Source organism: Solanum tuberosum, unplaced genomic scaffold (genome assembly GCF_000226075.1).
Source record: "Solanum tuberosum cultivar DM 1-3 516 R44 unplaced genomic scaffold, SolTub_3.0 scf00249, whole genome shotgun sequence".
In the NCBI taxonomy this organism is placed as follows: domain Eukaryota; kingdom Viridiplantae; phylum Streptophyta; class Magnoliopsida; order Solanales; family Solanaceae; genus Solanum; species Solanum tuberosum.
In genome coordinates, this window is record NW_006239187.1 from 277,345 (window position 1) to 295,417 (window position 18,073).

The following is an 18,073-nucleotide window of genomic DNA, read 5'->3' on the forward strand; positions in this document are numbered from 1 at the left end:
CCCACTTAATCTTAAAATAATACTCCAATACATTTATGAGAAGAGAGAAAAGTGAGTCTACTTTTTAAAGGGCAATTTGGTAAACATTTCAAAGTCTTCATTTATTTCTTAAACTCCGTGTTCGAGCAAATATTGCCACATAAAATGGAACGGAGGGAGTATACCTTTTAACATCTAATTTTTTTCCCCCAAAAAAACATTTTATACCATGAAGTAAACTAACTTTTGACAATGGGTAAACTAATGTTTCAACACTAGAGCAAATACCATCCACAAATAATAAAATCTTTAATACCATTAAATAGTCAATTGCACGCAAGAAAAAAAATATTGTTTTAAATAAAAATTAAAAAAATCCAACAATGTTAACTAATATTTGAGATATTTGTGGATGGTAAATAACAATGGGGAGGAAATTAAGGAACTAGAATATCACTAAAGATTGAATAGTATGTTTTCCTTTTTTTTTTTCTTTTTTTTTTTTACACCCTTCCTAGGAGCTCCCACCCCTTTTTGCTCTCTTGGTGACTCGAACTCACAACCTTTGGGTTGGAAGTGAGGGATGCTTACCATCCGAGCAACTCCCCCTCGTCATTTTCCTTTTTTTTATTTTCCATTTTTAATTTTTTTTTTGTTTTAAAAATTCTATTGATATGTTGGTGAAAAATAAAACTACTGTTATATAATGGTTATTTAGATAATTATTTTGTATAGTTGGGTTTTTTACCCAACAAAAATAATTAAAAGTGTCTAGAGAAAATCTTTTCATAAATAAAACTCTCTAAATGACTACATTGTAGATATTATTGTGTTCTTGATATGAGAAGAAGAGTTTTTAATTTATAGAGTTTCAAATTTTTCCTCTAAGGAAAGAATAAACCAAATATGGAAGAGAATCATATTTTTCTTTCAGAAAATAATAAACCATTTATGGTAATACCTTGATTTTCTTTCAAGGAAAAATTAAAACTCAAATAAGGTAAGAAAATCAGAGCAAAATCCTAACATGTTGCAAGATCGGGGGTGTATTTAAGTTCAGTTAGTCCAGTAAAGATGTGTTGTTAAAGCTGTCAATAGTTCGGGGATGAAACTAATAATTTTCGCCGAGTTTAGTGGTATTTACCTTAGTTGCATGGACTCTTCACTTTTGATGCCGCACCCGTGTCAGATTCACCAAAAATACACTACTTTTGGCGAATTCGACACACACCGTTGACATTTTTGAAGAGTCCAAGCAACATACGTATTTACAATACTTGTTAGCTAAATATTTATACAAGTGTTAGTTTTTGCGAATTTGGTCCTTGAACTATCCGATATTCGCTGAACTATTACCAACTATCGTCAAGTATCTGTTATCTTCAATTAACACTGATATCGGACAACTCTATCTACTAAACTTAGTTTGTCTTTGTTGATGTTTGAATCTTGTTTTTTCATAGTTTTAAGTTCATTGACTAATATTATATACGGTCGGACGTAAATAATACAATTTCGACAAACCTCAATAGCTAAAAATTCAGAAATCATAAACTTAAAATCTCAAATCCGTCTCAATCACTTAAGTGCCAAACCAATTCTATGTACATAAATGTCCTTTAGATATTCTATTTTTAGTCATATTTGAAATTTCTAACTACTATATATACTCAAACAATTACTGTACTAATTGATGTTAGGGGCTGCTAATTAAGAAAATTCAATGTCATTTTGATCAAGGAACTTAAGGATATTTTGTAGACTTTTCAAACTTTAGTGAAATAAGTCCAAAAATGTATCTCTTAGGTGTATGTTCTAGATCATATAATTCAATTTGTTTTTTTTTTTTTTTCCATAGATTGATTTGACTTGACAATAGAATTTCTTTTTCTATATAAAGGGTATGTTTTTCTAGTTTCACTTAGCCATAGTTAGATTTATTTTTTCTTCCCAAATGGCTAGCAAACTATCAAATTTCAATTTTTTCACTTTGATTCTCTATGGTGTACTTACATTAGCTACCCCAGATTTTACAGGTATATCTCTCTCTTTCTTCTTAGACACAAAATATTAGTATGTGACATGGACTCAAGCATGAGTATTGTATACATGAAGGTACTAGACTCGAGTTTTGAACGAAGTGCTCGTTCTCTTGTCCTCTGTGGCTAACATAGGCATAATGAGATTAATGAAGGATCCGAGTAACATAGCTTGACGAGCTATAGGTAGAACTAATGTTATGTTTTGTGTGATGCAGGTGCTCAAACTGGAGTTTGTTATGGAAAGCTAGGGAATGGATTACCATCTCCAGCAGATGTTGTGTCACTATGCAATCGAAACAATATTCGAAGAATGAGAATATACGAACCTGACCAGCTGACCCTTCAGGCGCTCCGAGGCTCCAACATTGAGGTCACGCTAGGTGTCCCGAACACGGATCTTGAAAACGTTGCTGCTACCCAAGACAATGCAAATACATGGATCCAAAACAATGTTAAGAACTATGATAATGTCAAGTTCAGGTATATAGCTGTTGGAAATGAAGTTAGTCCCTTCAATGAAAACTCTAAGTATGTACCTGTTCTTTTCAATGCCATAAGGAACATTCAAACCGCAATATCTGGAGCCGGTCTCGGAAACCAGATCAAAGTTTCCACAGCTATTGAAACTGGACTTACTACAGATACTTCTCCTCCATCAAATGGAAGATTCAAAGATGATGTTCTACGATTCATCGAACCTATAATCAACTTCCTTGTGACGAATCGTGTTCCTTTGCTTGTCAACCTTTATCCTTACTTCTCAGTAGTTGACAATCCAGTCATTAAGCTTGAGTATGCCCTTTTCACATCACCTGAAGTTGTTGTCAATGATAATGGAAGAGGATATAAGAACCTTTTTGATGCCATCTTAGATGCTACATACTCGGCCCTTGAAAAAGCTGGTGGCTCGTCTTTGCAGATCGTTGTATCAGAGAGTGGTTGGCCTTCAGCTGGAGCAGGGCAGTTAACTTCCATTGACAATGCCAGGACTTATAACAACAATCTGATTCAGCATGTGAAGGGAGGGAGTCCTAAAAGGCCTTCCGGTCCAATAGAGACCTACATTTTCGATCTGTTAGATGAAGATCAAAAGAACCCTGAAATCGAGAAGCATTTCGGACTATATTCAGCAAACATGCAACCTAAGTACCAGATCAGTTTTAACTAGTTAAAAAGCAAGAGGAGAGCATTAAAAGGAATAAGGGACCTACCTTTGTATGTATGTTAATTCTGAATAACAGTTCCAGCTTCAAGAGAAAGTAGCCTATAGGCATTATGTACTGAAATCATCATATGCTAATAAAGAAAGCAATATATTACAATAATGAAACACCTTTTATTTGAACCATTGATTTTATCAGCAGTAACCATGTGTATCATTTAAGGCCAGGGTTCCGAGCCGTGGAATGCTTGCTTCAAAGTAGGGTTCCTACGTCACACCCCCTTTGGTGTAGCCTTTCCCGGACCCTGTGTGAACACGGGATGCTTCATGCACCAAGCTGCCTTATATTCACAGGATCCTTTGTTTTGCTTTTGGTTGGTTCAAATTCCATTGTTACAAACAGGAAAGGAAAACTTAAACTAGCTTGTAAGATTATTCTTCAAAGAAACTTAGTTGAATAGAGGAAATACCTTGGCTTGAACGATGAATCGAGAGAAAGGACGTTGCAATGTAGCAAGCAAGAACCAGAGGAAATTCATTTGCAAAATTGGAAGTAGAAATGTTTACAGCAGTCAACCATCAAACAAAACCAACCATCACTGCCTTTAACAGACTCAAACTCTCTGAAGCATACAAAATTAGGCAAAAACAAACAAGAAAGAAGAGACTTTGAACTATTTACATGTTTATGTGAAGTCTATAAGAGTATAAAACCAGAAAACAAGAAACAAAAACACTTCTTTTCCTCAATCCATTTGTATAAATTACACAAGTGGCTCTATATGCAGATTATAGCTTCTTCTTGATTGAAGTTTCCGTTTTGCCTTGCTGGAAATATCGAGCAACTGAGCAAGCAATGCATGATAAGCTTTTCAATCTCGGCAAAACCCTTTTATATTTATAGAAATGTTTGCTGAGAGATTTCACTCTTTTTGGTACTTTTGTTCACTTCACCATTATATGAAGTCCAAGAAGTATGGTTGAGCATGAAGGGAGAATGTTGAACTGAATATGTTTCGTTTAACATTAGTCGTTGCTTTGGTGTGCTCATCGATCTCGTCTTTGCTTTTGCAGATTCTGTAGCAGCCATGTAAGTAGGAAACATGGGAGAACTTGGTAAAGAGCTATCATCACCAATTGATTTCTGTTTCACATGAGAAAATGATCTCCTTGGTAGCGATGACGGAGAATTAAAATCCTCTGTGACATCTAGTTTACGCGTTTGTCTCATTTGGTTCATGCCAACTAGAGGACTACTTGAGTTTGCAAATGACCTCAATTGCTCAAATAGCTCTGCTTTCCTCTGTGCTTCCATTTCTTCCCATTGATCGAACCTGGAACTTCTTCGATTTTCCTTAATGATTAACGGATCTTGCATAACATGATCATTTCTCCGCTCCTAAAAACCATTTTGAGTTATTCAACCATAAAACATGACATATTACTCGTTTGTCTGGTTTTGACTTGACACGGAATTTAAGAAAGTAAAGAAGACTTTCAAATTTTGTGGTGTTAAACATGTCATGTGGAAAGTTGAAATTTTAATAAAAGGAAAGAGATGTTCTTTTTGAAACGGACTAAAAAGGAAAGTAAGACAAAAAATTTGAAACGGAGGGAGTAGTAAGTATCATTAAAAGAGAACTATGAAATTCTCAATGCAAGTGAAGTTACCCGATGTGAAAACGAGTATTTCATCATACGCTCTCTTTTGGCAAAGGCTTCTCGTCTTCTTAAAAACAAGGAGTCAATTTCTTCCTTTGAAGCCAAACTGAAATCCCAAGTCCTTTGGCTGTTGCATTTTAGCTGCCGATAAGCAAAACAATGTTCGACAGACTTCATCATTAGAGTAAAACAAATACAAATTTAAGTTCAATCAGAGGCTCAAACAATGATAAATATTGTGTGTTATTAATTCTCTTACTTTGAATTCATTAGATTTCACACTTTCCTTCGAGCTATCATCAAGTTTCTTTTCGATACTCTCGTAGTATTCTTCCACAGTAGGAACTCTGATATGATAAACTCTTGGCTTTGGCATTTGAAAGGGCAACATAAACTTCAATTTGGCAACTAATCTTCGTCTAACAAGTTCTCCTCGAATCACTGCTTGAAGCTTCACGAGTCCCTTCAGGGCACTTAGTGCTTTCCTTGCCTACAGAAAATCCCAGAGAGACACATTATAATTGGACATAAGGGCATTTCGACAACGAAGTGGAAAATTTTGTAATAATGCAAAGGAGAATAACAAGATTGACATGAAAGAGTTGTTTTTGTTCTCTTTTCGTAACATTGATAAATATTGAACTTCAGTTCTTATAATATTCATCATTAGTGGAAACTAAAGCAAAGGCTGCAATTTCTTTACTGATAATCCCTTTAAGTTTCATGATGATTTACTAATTAAAATATAACATAAAGCAATCAAATACACATCATATATCCCTAACAAGCCTAATCGTTTTTTTCTCGGAGAAGCACGTGGCAATTCTTTTTTAAGGTGATACCATGTTGAATGTTTCATCTAAAATCTTAAGTTGTATAAGAGAGAATACTTTTATTTACTCACAAGGTGTGCACGATAAGCGGTTTGGATTCTGATGGCAGCATTTCTCCGCTTCCTCTCTAGCTCATACGGAGCGATAGTGAGGCGTACAACTTCGGCTGCAGCATTGGCAGCAGCTACAGCAGCCTCAGCTGCAGCTGCTGTTGCTAAAGCAACAGCCACAGCAAGTTTCTTCTGTTGTTCTGTTGCCTCAGTTAGTGTTTTTTGAGGTGCTTCAATTGCTGGAGGACACTGCTTGAACTTGAACCTTCCTAAAAACCATTTCCATCTCTTTGGTTTCTGAAAATTAAAAAAATTCAACATTCATGTTCTCAACAGATAAGGGAAGCCTGATGCACGAAGTATCCTGGAGTTCACGCATAGTCCAGATAAGGGGCGCACCCCACGAGGGTGTAATGTAAGTAGCCAGTAGCCTATGCTGACGTGCAAGCATCAACGGCTGATTCCACGGCTCGAACTCGTGACCTATATTTCCACATTCATGTTATAAATCACACGAAGGGGAGCCTTGGAGCAACGGTAAAGTTGTCTCCATGTGACCTACAGGTTACAGGTTCAAATCATATATAGAATTAGCCACTATTGTTTGCGTCAGGGTAGACTGTCTAACTCACACTACCTTATGGTGCATCCCTTCCCTGGATCCTGCGTGAACACGGGATGCTTCGTACTGCCGTTTATTTCATATTAATTATAGAATCATATCAACCAATTCTCAATAGAAGAAAGGGAATCAAGATTTCAAGAAAAATAATCAAACCTTTTCAGCTTTTGGTTTTGCCTCAGGAATGAAAAGTAGTCTTTTCACAAATATAAACCAGCTTCTTCTCTTTCCCATTTTATGAATTCAGCAAACTGATTCATCAAAACAATAACATGCCATCACCTTCTTTGTGAAAAATCACCTTATTCTTGATAAGAGAAAAAAATAATCTCCTTGAGTTTGCAAGTTCTATTTTATTTTATCAATAAACAAAGAAGTTCCAAGATAATTTACATTTAGAAAACAGGGAAAAAAAACAAAGAATAATGAAACATGACATGCACAACTTTTCACATCACCAAACAGAGAGGGAAAAAAACACAAGAAATTCAATTTCATTCTCTTGCATAATCATGAGCAACAAGACATTCTTGTGATCAACAAGGTTTGTGGGGTTGTGGTGGAGTGTAAGGATACCTTTCTCTTTAATAAGAGGTCTCGAAATTCGAGCCTGAATATATATGGAGTCGCATTTGTTAGACAACACTTTACTTCTAAGGTTGGAATTTAGTTGAGCTACAATGTCCATGACAAAATTCAGGAATTGAAGTTTATAAGTACGAGATTCTAGTACTTCGGAATTAATAATTGTACATAGTAAATGAATTTAGAAAGACAAATATATGATTTGAACTATAATGTGGATACCAGACACAAGGCATAGGAAGCAAAAAAAAAAAAGACATTATTATTGTAATATATATCAAACCATTCATGAGACTAATCAAGAACTTGAAATCTTAATGGAGCAATTTTCATAATTTTTCCAATTAAAACAAGGTAATTATGAGAAACAAAATTAGGATACATACCTAGAGTAGGTGAAAGAAAGATGATTAAATTAAAACACCAAATTTGAAGGACATGTTGAAGATTTGGAAAAATCCAAGTGTGTCTTATGAAGTGATTCTTGAATTATGATGTTTTTGTTGTTCCATGTGGCTACATATTTAAGATACATGTATATATATATCCAAGAGTAAAATGTCCTTTACTAATTATGTTTTGAGAAGCATACCATGTGCTTATGTAGAATAAAAAATTAAAAGGAAAAAAAGAAAAATAATAATAATTGATTTTTCAATTATGTAGACTTTTGCTAGTACTTGAATTGTGACTTTTAGCAAGTCCCTTCAATAAGGGTCCTCTTTTTTCTTTTCTATTTTCCTTGTATTGACTCTCCTTTTCTTTGTGTCGTGTTTCTAATTTGTTTCGCACGAAAAACATTTTATATTAAAATTGTTATCTTTTTACATATTCAAGACTCAAATCTGAAAATTCTAAATAAGAAGGAAGGAATTACATCCATCGCGCTGCGATATTTGGCTTCTTCCTTACATCTTTCTTTGCTTTATGTTATTTTGTTAACTACTTACTAACTATTTCAAACAGAGCGGAGCCAGGATTTCATGTCCATGGATTCTAAATTTTTAAAAAGAAACAACGATCTTAATCTAAAGTAACAATCATCAAATTAACAAACAAATACAAGTATTTAACTCACTAAAAACGAACAAGGAAACAAATAAAAATGGAGAAACAAGAGTACACACTGGAGGCCAGATGTTGGATAACAGCAATTAGAACAACAATAAAAGTTAGAACCCGAACTTTTGGAGAAAAAAATTGAGTTAAACTTTTTGAATGTGAGTAGAAATCAATAGTCAGATATTGTAGTTTCATAGTACGATACAAATACTATTTTCGAGATTCAAACCCACATTCCACGGGGGTGAACGATTTCACTAGGTGCACAACAACCACTGGGCCAAATGCTTCAGTGTGTTTATGGGTTCACAGGAAAAATATATATATATATACATTGTACTTCATATTTTAATACAAATATAGGGTCTACGAAAAAGCCAATGGGTTTGGCCGAACTCCCTTCCGCTACGGTAGCTCCACCCCTGATTTCAAATGACTCTTTTTGAAGTTACTTGATTAACCCTTTATACATTTTTTCTTGAAGAAACAATAAAAAAAATTACATTTAATGATGTTCTGATTGTTGAACTCTTTATGTCACCAAAAAGATAATTAGTTCAAGTAAAGGAACAGTTTTGTGCATTAATTTTTCATTATGTGTGGAGTTTCAGATCAGAGATCATTAAGGGTTATTGTGCGCAAATTTATCTTGTATTTTGCAAGAGACTTTTTCCATAACTCGAACAAGCGATCTCTTGATCATATGATAATAATTTTACTATTCACGTCAAAACTCTCATTCATAATTAGTACAAATAATTATCTTAAACAATAATGATGGTGTAAAAAGAAATTACACTATCTCTTTACATTGCACTACAAATAATTCAAATCATAGATTATCCATGTGAATTTGTGTCCATTTTTCAACTCATAAAGTTGTCCAATTAATATTTATACTTTTTTTTTCTTTTTTAGGCCCCTTGTAGAAAGATAATGGGGACTATTCTCATTTGTAGCTTTATCTTTTGAGTTGTTCAATGACCCCAAATTTTGGTAATTAAGTGATAATTATTGCCTTTAATTTGTAATATAAAAATGAAAAATTAATTGTAAAATAAAAGTTGATTCTAATTATACTTGGCAAAGTACTCATAACTATAGTTATTTTTAATAGAAATCACTAATTTGTAAAATTATTGATACATAAACGGTTGACTGTTGAAAAATGATCATCGCAATCTGAGTTCCTAATAACTTAACAAAAGAGGAGTATATTAGAAGGTTTCCATTTGAATAAAACATTATGTCATTTTTTCAAATTTATGATTGCACATTCTGCCTCATTTATTGTACCTTGCATTGGATTGAATCATTTCTTGATGCATGATTTTTTATATGAAAAATATATATATACATAAAAAAAATGATCACTCATAATTGCAAACCCCTTTAAATTGGAATTTTTTTTAATACTACCTTTTGAAACACAAGAATTTCCATGGTCAGAAGTTGTAACCAAAAAGTCCATTGTCATTATAATTATCTTATACACGTGATGATTTAGATTCTTACTGCATAGCACATAAATATTCTAATTTTCAAACCTCGCAAATGAAACCTTTGAATTAAGGTTAGATGACTCTCACCTATATTATCCTACCTCATGATAATAACGCAAAAAGTCATTCTATTTAGTGATACATAGGCAAGAGAATAATTTTTTCTTTAAAAAAATAATTCATTAATTTTTATGTATTAAAAAAAATAAAAAATTTAGTGGCTATCTGTAAAATCAATAAATACATCATCCAAGTGACCATGGAGACATACAAATTGGGAAAGTGTAATGATTAAAGGATATCTAAGCATGGATTTTAGCGCAGAAAGTTATAATTAAAAAAACAAAATAATTAAGTGAAAGTAACTATCATTACAATAAACTTGTGCTAGTACTTATTATTATAGGTCCCTCTCTAACTCTGTCAACACCAACATATATATAGTGACGGAGTCAAAATTTTCAATAAAGGGGTTCAAAATCTAAAAAAAAGACACACGAAGTAGCCGAAAGAGGTTCGACATCTACTGTATATATCTAAAAAAATATTTTAACCATGTATAAATCATATAATTTTCCGCCGAAGGGGGTTCGGATGAACCTCATAATTGTAAGGTGGCTCCGCCACTATATATATATATTGCTTTTTCATAACATGCACATTCTAGTTCTTTCTTTTTAAATCTCAATCGTGAAATAATACTGGCATGAATATGTTATTGTTGTAATATTTGGATCAATTTGTGTGAATCTCAACTATTTCACAAAATACCAACACATTGCATAGTTGGATGTATAATAAAAGTAGCAAGAGATGTTGGATATATTTTGAGTGTGAAACATGAAATCGCAATCACAAACAAAATATGAAGAAAAATTGTTTTCATCTTTTAGAACAATTCGATGAATTTAGTAGATCAGTACGATGGTGGAAAGACAAAAGCAATATCATGTGAAAAATGAAACCACAATTACAAACAAAATATGAAGAAAAAACAATTTTATTGATGAATATTTGCGAGTACAAACTCTATGTATATATTTCATTAATTCTTCTCTCGGAATTTCTCCATGATTCAAGGGTTAAACCAACGTCTTTGAACTTAGGATAACGTAGACCTTCGATCTCCAAGAAAGTCGAGCAACATTTCATTGCTTCAGGTTGATCTCCGAAAAGAACTCCGTTGATCACTCCTCTCTTGTTGTAGAGCTCAGCAGGACTTCACTATGCACATGACCATCTTCCATGTGAATCCATGACTTTAAAGAAAATGGTTGCTGTGTTATCTCTAGAATTCTAGCTCCCCTTGGCCAGTTTCCATATCCTCCATAACCTGAGTGTCTAGCATAACATAACCAGAAATTCTTGTATGGACAACACCAGTCTAATCCATGGTTATGACCTACAAACACAGCCTGTCATCATCCAAAAGAATATTAATTTATCACCAAGACCATCGGCGAGAATTTTTACGGGGTTCATCATCAACAACAACAACATATCCAGTGTGATCCCACAAGTGAGGTCTGGGAGGATAAGATGTATACAAACCTTACCTCTACCTTTGTGGAGTAAAGAGGTTGTTTCTCATAGACCTTCTGCTCAAAAGAAATAATTACATACGGTGTTCGTTGTCTACTATATATACACAAGAAAAAATTGATTATATATACAATGTGACTATCTGGAGTTAGGGATTTGGATGAACCCCTTTGCTCTTCTAGAGCTCCGTCACTGACTAAGACTTCTAAATTTTTCAGACAGAACAACAACAACAACAGCATTATCCTTTCATCTCTGAACAACAATTATTCTAGAGTGAGCGGGAGCCTTGGAGCAACGGTAGTGACCTATAGGTCACGGGTCGTAGCCATGAAATCAGCCACTAATGATTGTGGCAGGTAAAATATTGAAAATGGAAAACTGAGCTCTGCAGTCCTTTACCTTCACAGAAGATCTTCCTTCAAGAAGCTTCATCATCCCCATTTCAGCTTCTTGAGAAGCGACTTTCTCCACAAACATTGAGCCAATACACTTCCTGTGTGCATAAAACCTTGGAGCAACCGTCTTATAAGCTTGGCTTGGTATATGCCAAAAAATTATCTCCGGTACCCTGTTCGATGCCCTTTCATGTTTAATATTACTCCAAATGAGAAACTCAAACACGAAATTTAGAGGTTAAAACTTCAACATTTGATTACCTTGAGTTAGGATTGATCTCTTGAGATGTGCGGTTGAACCATTCCGCTTGGGCATTTGATATTACCTCAGGGTATGAACCACCACCAGAATCTAAGAAATACATGTATGCTATGACTGATTCAGGGTCATCCGTAGGTGAAAGTTTAAGGACATAGTTGGAAACACTTGGCCATAAGTCTTTACGACCGAATTTCGAGTAAGATAATTTATTCATCTCTAGTTCATTCGTCATCAGCTCCAAACGCGTAGTGCCCTTGAAGTTGCAACCTTTGCCTCCTGAAATAGAAACTTTCTTGAATTTAAGCAATTTTCTTCAAAATCACATCTTACCGAAAAGCATTAGAATTTCTTTCAATTAAATCCACTTGGATCGTTACAACAACAACAACAACAACATACTGAGTGTAGTCCTACAAGTGGGGTCTGAGGAGAGTAGTGTGTACACAAACCTTACCTCTATCTTGAGAGGTAAAGAGGTTGTTTCTGATAGACCCTCGGCTCAAGAAAATAACAGGAGTGAAGAAACCAAGACAAAATACTACACAAGGCATATTGGAAAAAAAAGAAACACAATAACTACAACAAACTAATAGAATAAACAAATTACAAAGGACAATCTATAGTAATAGAAATCAAAGGAACAAGAACCTACAAGAGTAATACTACGACTACTAGTATGGAAGGATAATCAAGATTACACTTAGCTACCTACTAACCTTCTACCCTAATGGCCTAATCCGTGTCCTTCATAATCTCCATAATCCACTTGGATAGTTCTTTTTGCAAATAACACTAGTATAAGAAGTATACCAAAAAGTAGAAAACATTACAAAAAAATATGGTTTTCTACGAACGATACCTAATCTTCTATACCTACAGGAATCGTGGGTGCACCAAAAGGAGATAAGGGATCCATTTGATCCATTCCTAAAGGAAGGAGAAAATGTGCATGTCAAGATTGAAGGTTATACACTTCAACAATTCAATAAGTTCTGCAGAAATTGTTCATTCAAGTTTGATATTGATAACATAACAAAGAAGTATCAACTAATTTTAAAAGGGATCTATCCGACTCATCCAAAAGTTATCTTTGCATGAAACCTGCATTTTGATATAACCTCAGAATCTAAGAAATACATGTTATGACTGATTCCAGGTCACAACTTAACGACAGTTTAAGAACATAGTCGGAAACACATGACCACGCATACTTAGGACCAAATTTTGAGTAAGAAAATGTGTTCATCTCCTGTTTAATATAGTTCCAAAAACTTTGTGCCCTTGATGCTCCCACCTTTGCTTCCTAATAATCCTACCCGCTAGAAGCATTAGCAATTCTTTAGATGAAATCCACTTGGTTCAGTGCAAGACAAGATTCAAGGTCACACGCTATAACACTTGAACAAGTTTTGCACATTTCCTCGACTAGTAATCTAGTATCAACTTTTTAGTCTAATTCCACTCATCCAAAAGTTCTCTTTTGTATGAAACCTGTCTCTAGTATAGAAACATAATATTGTAAACTGACTCTTTAAGTGATAAGAAAGTCTTTCATGACAAAGTAAAGAGATGCAATTAGCCAATAATAAAATTTCAAGCCAAAAACAGAGATTTGTCTTCCGGTGTTCTCTATCTACTTTTGCTAAGTTGGAGAAACCATAAGAAAAAAGGAACATTAAAATATGCACGTTATTTACAAATTGGAAATCAACTGAAATCTCAACAAAGGAAGTATTAACTTTACATCTTTGTTTATGCAATATAAGTTTATCTTGGTACCTTCAGACTCACTAGGACAGGAAGCATTCATTGGACAACGAAAAGGGGGAATTCCGGTGGATGAAAACCAATCCATTGGCCACTCAAATGGCATATCGTCATGGTTTCCAAACACGCTAGCCCATGGAATTCCCCTGTCTCTGGTCGGAGAGATTGCTTGATCCCAATATAAACTTGCATTTTGTATCGGTATGTTGTTGGTTGTAATGACATCACCAAGATAAACTACGAAGTCTGCAACAAAAATCTTGAATTAGACAAGCATCCGGAGGATATGCTGATTAGTGAAGAACATCTCAACTCCATGTGTTCAACCCAACCCAGTGTTATCAACACAGTATATATATATATATATATATGTGTGTGTGTGTGTGTACAACAACAACAACATATCCAGTGAAATCCCACAAAGTGGAATCTGGGGAAGGTAAAATTGTGCACAAACGTTAGCCCTATCTCATGGAAGAAAAGAAGTTGTTTCTGAAAGACTGTCGGTCAAGTGAAGCAAATCAAAGTAGTAATGAAAAGGAAGAATGACAGTGAAGAAAACATGACAACTAATAGGAATGCAGTGCAGAGCATACAAGCAAAGGATCAGTAACATCACCAAAATAGTGCGATCACCTAAACATAATAAACAAAATATGGTAACAGATAACAAAAGCAAGCAACTACATAAACGTTATTAAACTTTCAACAACAACAGCACCTCAGTCTCACGTGTCGTACAAAAAAAGTACACCTAAGAATATCATAATGATTAACATCATTGGGAGATTATCTGAAGCACAACAAAACTAAAATGACAACAAATCTTGATGGATGAGACCAGAGGAAATAGAGTGTACAGAATAACAGATATTGTTCACAAACAATGTAAATATGTAAGAGCAAAAGAATATCAAACTTGATATCACATTTATATGTTCAAATTCTATGGCCATTATAATAATGGTTCAGCTACATCAGGGACTTCATTTTTAGGTACAGAGCACAAGATTACTAATGTAAAACACAGCAACATAAATCCATATAGAGGTATAGTAAGACCCCACCCCTAACATTAATGTATCTAACTAGTTGTCAGTATCATAATATAGTATTAAATAAGACAAACATATGAGTTAGTATTTTTTATTCTGTATCGAACGGTATGAGAGATTGACAAGTCTTAATTGAGGTGACTAAATGAAAATAGTAGGCGAACTTTAGGAAGTCGTCTATGTATTTCCACCCGCCTAAGATTTAGTAGGCAGAGTAATCCAACAACAGTGCTTAGAGGCGGAGCCATGATTTTTAGTTTATAGATTCTTAATCTACATATTTTTTGTTTAGAGGCGGAGCCATGATTTTTAATTTATATACATCAAATTAATTTTTTTAATACAAATAGAGCATATTAACCTAAGCTATTGGGCTCTGCCGAACCTATAACCACAATGCTTTGAACTAAGCTAATACTAAAAGAAAGTCTCATAACACAAAAATGAAACTATATAAATTAAGATTACCAATGCTTGATATATTTAGGGGATATTTGGCACCTCAAAATTAAGTTTGAAAATAAATTTATACTGTATTTGATTGACGGTATAAATTAGTCCAAGGACTATAATCCGTATGTATATATAAATAATTTAGTCTGGTACCAAACGATTTACAAAATTGTGGATAATGTTATCACCTGGTTGTTCTTCATCGAGCACAGTAGACATAACTTTAATGGAGTTTACGTCTTGGCGTGGGCCCCAGTCAGTCCATGCGTTTTCTCCGAAATGCAAGTCGGCGAAAAGTGCAATTTTGAACGATGAACCGGACGGTCGGAGGTGTAGAGTAGTACTATTTTCCGGCGACTGCGACGGCTGCGGCGTATGGAGGGAGAGTTTCCGGCGAATTTCACGTTCATCTAGTGGTGAATTGTGTGAATGGACGGTCAGGATTAATCGGAGAAACAGAGAGATTAAGAAGACGGTAGACATCATCATCGGAGGTGTGCAACCGACGTTTAGTGGTACAGAGATATAAAGTGTAAAATGATAAAATCATCCTTCCTAATTGTGTCCAACTTTAATGCATCTCGATTAATTTTACCGTTCTTATTATCTCTTACTAAGTAGAGATGAATAAAAAAAAAGGAATTAGTAAATAGGTGATTAGACATGAAATGGTATTGATTCAGTTTAGTAAGTATACAACATGAGAGAGTAGAGCGGACACTATTGACTATTGCCATTAGATTATTTTTCTCTTGATTTGATAGTCCATCGAAAACGTCTCCCAATATTTAATTTCACCATCAGAAAAAATTAATTATTACGCTAAAATTTAAATTTAAGATCACCTGATTTCTAATCGTCTTTATTATTGATTATCGAGCGTATTAGATTTACTATTTTGAATTACGGATTTACGCAAAATCAATAGTAAAAGATATTTCTGTCTGCATTTGACACGCATGAGCTGTGATGAGAATATTGCTCAACGTAGAAAGGAATATGCTAAATTTAACATTGTGGGAATATATTACCCATTTATTATTACAGTGAAATTTGAAAATATATTTTGGGAATATATTGCCAATTTATGCTTAATTTTAAATTTTAATGAAATGTCCATTAAATTATTATTTTTTATATAAGAAATAATAGAGAAACTAAGCAGATATCCCATGAGTACAAATTAATTACTAAAGTATGTCCCTTATATTGATATCTCATTAAATAATTATAATAAATGTCCTATCTAGATAGTCTTCTCGTTTAAAGTTGAGTTATTCCATTCTCCTTGCATCAATTTTTGTTGATCTGTCTAGTTTACCCACAAAAATATTGTAATTGCATAATTGAACAACTCTCACAATCTTCCTTGTTTTAAGAAGAATAATAGGAGTAGAAAACTTACAAATATCATAGTTTAAAAGTGTGAGAAAACCTTTTTATTTATAGATAACAAAGGATAATATGAAAATGTGTTTATCATGCCTTATCAGATAAGTCACAACCCTTTAGAAAAATCACAATTTTTCAAAAATGTCATAACTCATCGAAAAAGTCAGAACTCTATAAATGTGTTTATCGTGTCTTATCAAATAAGTCACAACCCTTCAGGAAAATTACAACTTTTCAGAAATGTCATAACTCTATAAAAAAAAGTCACAACCCTTCGAAAAAGTCACTACCCATCAATGTGAAAAGATGTCAGCTTTTAATATAATATACAACAAACAAATAAATAAATATAATATAGAATATAGAATATATACTAAATTGAGTGTTTTAAGTTGGGGGGTATTATAATAATTTAACATTCAAGTTAGGGAGTTCGTGCTTTTAAGGTAATACTAGTCTTTGGAAATGTGCGTTGCACGTTTATCCCCTATTATTTTCATAAAATTTGTACATGCCTAATTTTATGTATTATTGTACTAAGTATGTGTTTAGTCAACCACAACAATATCATCTAAATTTAACGCAATTTTAGTTATTACTCCCACTATTTCTTTTTACTTGTCATGTTGCGCTTTTTGAGAGTCAATTTGAATAATTTTTAAATTTAATTTAGATTACACTAATTTGATATTTTGAAATAAGAATTTAGATATTCAAAAACTCTATGAAAAGTACTATAAATTGCATTTTTTTTCATATCAATATGATGGAAAAAATACATCTGAAAATGTTAGTTAAAGTTTATATCGTTTGACTATTCAAAAGAAAATAGTAACAGCTAAAAAAGACCAGAGGGAATAGTTCACTAAATAGGAAATGTTGAACTATGTAAACCTAATTAAGATAATATAACATCTAACATTATCGGAGTTGCTGGCATAGAATTAGCGTTGATACTTATAATATTAAAATAATAATTAAAACACCTAAATAGGACTAACTTGCTTTTTACCAACCAAAAAAAGGCACAAGTATATAAATAATGATGTACCACATTCGAGGCAACCATGCTATTCCCATGTATACAAGTCCAGTAACTCCATTATCTTAATTTAAAATGTGATACATAATCTTTAGGTTTATTCTAAAGTAGGTAATTTTAATTTGGTTAAAAGATGCAACAAGAAAATAACAAAAAACTTCATTTCATACACCAAGTACCTTTTCAAGAAGCAACATATATTAGGCAACCAAGATTACATCCTCACGCTAGTTCACTACTAAATCATCAAAAGCTCAATTATGCTAAATCATGATTATAACTTTAAACTCTTTGTGTATGGTGAAAATGAATGAAAAGGGTGGTTATGTTTTAGGGTGATGCTAAATGCTTAGAAAAAGAAATTTTAAAAAATTATAATATCTTTTTTATTTTAAAATAAACTGATCTTTTTTCCATGTTTTAGTTAAAATGTATTAAAGTTAAAAGGATAAAAATATTTTAAAAGGTAAACATAGGTAAAATACCTTTCTGGCCAAAAGAATTTTTCCTATGTTTTATTAGGAAAATAAATCCTTGATTGATTACATGTACGTTGACATTTCAAAATTTAATATTGCAATAAAGATTGAAAAATGAAGCAATTCAAGATTTACATTAAATAAACATAATTAAGTACTAAAGAAGTGATATAAAGTCAAGAAA

General features: G+C 33.3%; 3 protein-coding genes across 6 annotated transcripts; 1 reads left to right on the forward strand and 2 right to left on the reverse strand.

Moving 5' to 3' along the window:
- Positions 1 to 946: 946 nt before the first annotated feature.
- LOC102596927 (glucan endo-1,3-beta-glucosidase, acidic isoform PR-Q') lies at positions 947 to 3,406 on the forward strand. 2 transcript variants are annotated; one of them, XM_015313730.1, is made up of 3 exons: positions 947 to 2,015; positions 2,237 to 2,501; positions 2,580 to 3,406. In XM_015313730.1, the coding sequence occupies exons 1-3, from the start codon at positions 1,934 to 1,936 to the stop codon at positions 3,187 to 3,189; spliced, it is 957 nt and encodes a 318-aa protein (XP_015169216.1). In that variant the 5' UTR covers positions 947 to 1,933; the 3' UTR covers positions 3,190 to 3,406. The 2 variants fall into 2 exon arrangements, with proteins under 2 accessions (XP_015169216.1, XP_006358017.1); XM_006357955.2 differs by having other exon boundaries at positions 2,237 to 3,405.
- A 288-nt stretch (positions 3,407 to 3,694) lies between these two features.
- LOC102597250 (protein IQ-DOMAIN 14) lies at positions 3,695 to 7,482 on the reverse strand. 3 transcript variants are annotated; one of them, XM_006357956.2, is made up of 6 exons: positions 7,322 to 7,482; positions 6,507 to 6,601; positions 5,750 to 6,025; positions 5,105 to 5,335; positions 4,855 to 4,986; positions 3,695 to 4,582 (listed from the first exon to the last, which is right to left on the reverse strand). In XM_006357956.2, the coding sequence occupies exons 2-6, from the start codon at positions 6,582 to 6,584 to the stop codon at positions 4,082 to 4,084; spliced, it is 1,218 nt and encodes a 405-aa protein (XP_006358018.1). In that variant the 5' UTR covers positions 6,585 to 6,601; positions 7,322 to 7,482; the 3' UTR covers positions 3,695 to 4,081. The 3 variants fall into 3 exon arrangements, with proteins under 3 accessions (XP_006358018.1, XP_015169215.1, XP_006358019.1); XM_015313729.1 differs by having other exon boundaries at positions 6,507 to 6,610; positions 7,322 to 7,468; XM_006357957.2 differs by having other exon boundaries at positions 6,507 to 6,657; positions 7,322 to 7,468.
- A 3,011-nt stretch (positions 7,483 to 10,493) lies between these two features.
- Positions 10,494 to 15,627, reverse strand: LOC102597776 (probable inactive purple acid phosphatase 16). Its single transcript, XM_006357958.2, has 5 exons — positions 15,165 to 15,627; positions 13,481 to 13,714; positions 11,701 to 11,977; positions 11,444 to 11,612; positions 10,494 to 10,914 (listed from the first exon to the last, which is right to left on the reverse strand). Exons 1-5 carry the CDS (start codon positions 15,463 to 15,465, stop codon positions 10,687 to 10,689), a joined length of 1,209 nt encoding a protein of 402 aa, XP_006358020.1. The 5' UTR covers positions 15,466 to 15,627; the 3' UTR covers positions 10,494 to 10,686.
- Between the last annotated feature and the right edge of the window lie 2,446 nt (positions 15,628 to 18,073).